We start from the raw sequence: 2,966 nt of genomic DNA on the forward strand, positions 1-2,966 counted from the left end.
ATATATATATATATATATATATATATATATATATATACATATATAGTGTTGTACAAATAATTCGCGCAGTGTTCTCTCCTTTGTGTGTTGTAAATAATAACGATGACTGTATGACTCGCCTCGGACAAAAATGAATCAAATTCTGAGTCATCTGAAGCCATCTGAATCGATAAATAGCGCGCCCTCTACAGCCATCAACCATTGATAAAATTTATTCTACACATTATACCTACACAAAGAAACACGAATATATACACTATAGAGTATCACAGCTCTATAAGGTACACAAAACAAATATTCCAGTTGTGTTCAAAGCCTATGAGCTTCGACAGAAAAGGCGCACCGCACGCTTGGCTAGAAATATAAAAAAATAGTATTTTTTATGGCAAAAAATATCAAGTAAAACTAGTTTTTTTACTGTAAATAACGTATTTTTTACCAAAAAAATTACATAAAATTCATAAAAAAAATATACAGTTATTTCAATATAATTATTTAAATGATAGATATTTTATTATATTATATCCTCTTTCTTATTAAAAAATGGCTCTATTATTGAAAATGGCAAAAGACTCTCGATTAAAATGACACATATTTGATTTAATAAGCGGTGTAAACAATTTAAAAAATATGTTTTAATTATACTCCAACTTGTAAAAAGACTTTTTCCTTAATCCAATATATTATATAACCCAATTAATCATATTAACGTTTAAAATTTAATTTAATCGTATTTAATTTAACGTATTTATTGTCTTGTATGTATAATTCACATATGACATGTAGCACTTGAAAAACCTTAATGTTGTAATATTGAATTTAAATTTTTTATGTTAATTGTTTACATTATATTTGTGTTATTTCTTAATATATTTATTTTATATTGAATTAACACAAATTTTGGATGACTCATTAGAACACATAAAATGTGTTAATAATAAATAAATTTAAAACAAATTTTCCAATTGACTTGTGAATAGAAAAGAAATAGAAAGATATATATATATATATATATATATGTAATAAGTTACCATAAGCTGTTTCTTATAGATATCTTGTGAAACAATAATGCCAAGGTTTTAGTTCCAACAACCTGATTTCACAAGAACATATAGTTGCTATTTTCATCAACAATATATAATTACAGCTTGACATACCCAATTTCGTATTTATTTCTCGAATATCAATTAATTATCGATAAAGAGAATATTTATATAATTAGATAGAAAATTAGATAGAGAAATATATATAATTTAATCGTATATATATATATATATATATCCTAACTTCTATAAATATTTTCATATTTTTAGATGTATTTCTAAATTTTATAATATTTTTGAAGTAATCAAATCTTCAAATCATATTAGTTTTTTTAATAAGACTAATGATAAAATTATCGCTGAACTATTGCGCAAGTACCTGGTTCATATTATTGAAGCTTAGTTACATACAAAGAATGACCTTCTTTACACTCACGAAATAATTCATTTCTCGAGCTTAAGGTTGAACAACGTTGTTATAAACCCGTTGTTAAGAGCCTTCATTTGACTTCCACCACGTACATATATAATCGGAATAATCATTAATCAAAAACATTAATGCTTTTACAGGTAAGCAAAATGATTATAAAAATAATAGGAAAGATCAAGCTTTAAACGGTCAAGCTGAATATTTAATGTTTAAATCATTTGGTATGAATTTATATACATATCTATTCCTGCAAAAATTAAGTTGAATTTAATTTTTAATTTGTAGTCAAGTTAAAATAGAATTTTTCTGTAAAAAAACTCCAGAAGAGCTGAATTTTTTAGGAGAGCTTTATTTTGGCACAACAAATTACAACACAAAAATTCCTATCGATACGTTGTACAGAAAAGTTATTATATTAAAAACAATCTTAACAGAACGAAATCATGGTGACAACATCCACATAAAAAAGATGTGAGATCCAAATTCAAATCCCATCCAAGATAATATTTTTCGCAATAAAATAATTTACAGATTTTAAGATGCTTATCAGCATTAAATTATATTAAAATTTTTCTAAGATGATTTGAGTATCAATATTAAATTGCTGGTCAATTTAATTTGTGATATCACTATTTCAGTTCTGTTAGAATTGAGTTTCAAGACTGAAAATTAAATTCGGTCAATTTGTAAGATTGGATATGTAATAAATTCACACTGAATTAAAGATCCAGCTTGAGCATTTAGCCTTTATTTCCTATTGTTATGTATTCACATTACAGTTTAAAAAGATGTTTTGTTTAATTAATATTTGTTTTACAGTGAAGTTTATTTGCCTTATTTTTCAGAATAATTATAAAACAAGATAAAATAAAATATATGAAAAAAAAGTAAATAAGGATAAAATAAAGAGATGAATTGGACAAAGCAAATTGGATGAATGCATAATTTCTTCATATGCGCGTATCTTTTACAGAAAATAAATTAAAATACAATAGAATATAGATACAATAAAAGTATTAAAAAAGAATAAACTATATATATAAAATATTCTTCCTTTCTTGTTTGTAAATAAACATTATCATAAGTTTTATCGTGCAAATTCTCTTATTATATTTTAGCTTCGGTTGTAAAAACTCACATCCAATAATCCGTTTTCGAATGTCATCAGGTCGAGTGTTAATCTGCATTGTTGATCCATTACTGTTGCTCATGGTCGCCATAGGTATATCGATAGGATTAACACGTGATTCGAACCTCGCCACCTAAATAAACAAAGTAAAAAATATATCTCATTAGTTTTTACGTTACTAATATATTTTATATCAGCTTCAATGTATAATTTTGTTATTGATTTATTTCAATATATGTAAGTACAATACTTGTACTTATTTCTTTAATTTTATATTGATCTTTTACTTTATATATATATTATATATATTTACTTTATATATATGCTTAGAGAGAAAAAATTTACAATTATTATAAATATTGTT

At 24.2% G+C, this 2,966-nt stretch overlaps 1 protein-coding gene across 1 annotated transcript in view; it reads right to left on the minus strand.

The window, feature by feature from the left end:
• LOC105623980 (band 7 protein AGAP004871) overlaps positions 1 to 2,693 on the minus strand; it is a 388,611-nt gene extending 385,918 nt beyond the window's left edge. Inside the window, exon 1 of the mRNA XM_012205353.1 lies at positions 2,612 to 2,693. Within this exon, the coding sequence (XP_012060743.1) occupies positions 2,612 to 2,693 (82 nt within the window). The remainder of the gene's footprint in view (positions 1 to 2,611) is intronic.
• Positions 2,694 to 2,966: the final 273 nt, after the last annotated feature.

Source organism: Atta cephalotes (genome assembly GCF_000143395.1).
Source record: "Atta cephalotes unplaced genomic scaffold scaffold00002, whole genome shotgun sequence".
NCBI lineage: Eukaryota > Metazoa > Arthropoda > Insecta > Hymenoptera > Formicidae > Atta > Atta cephalotes.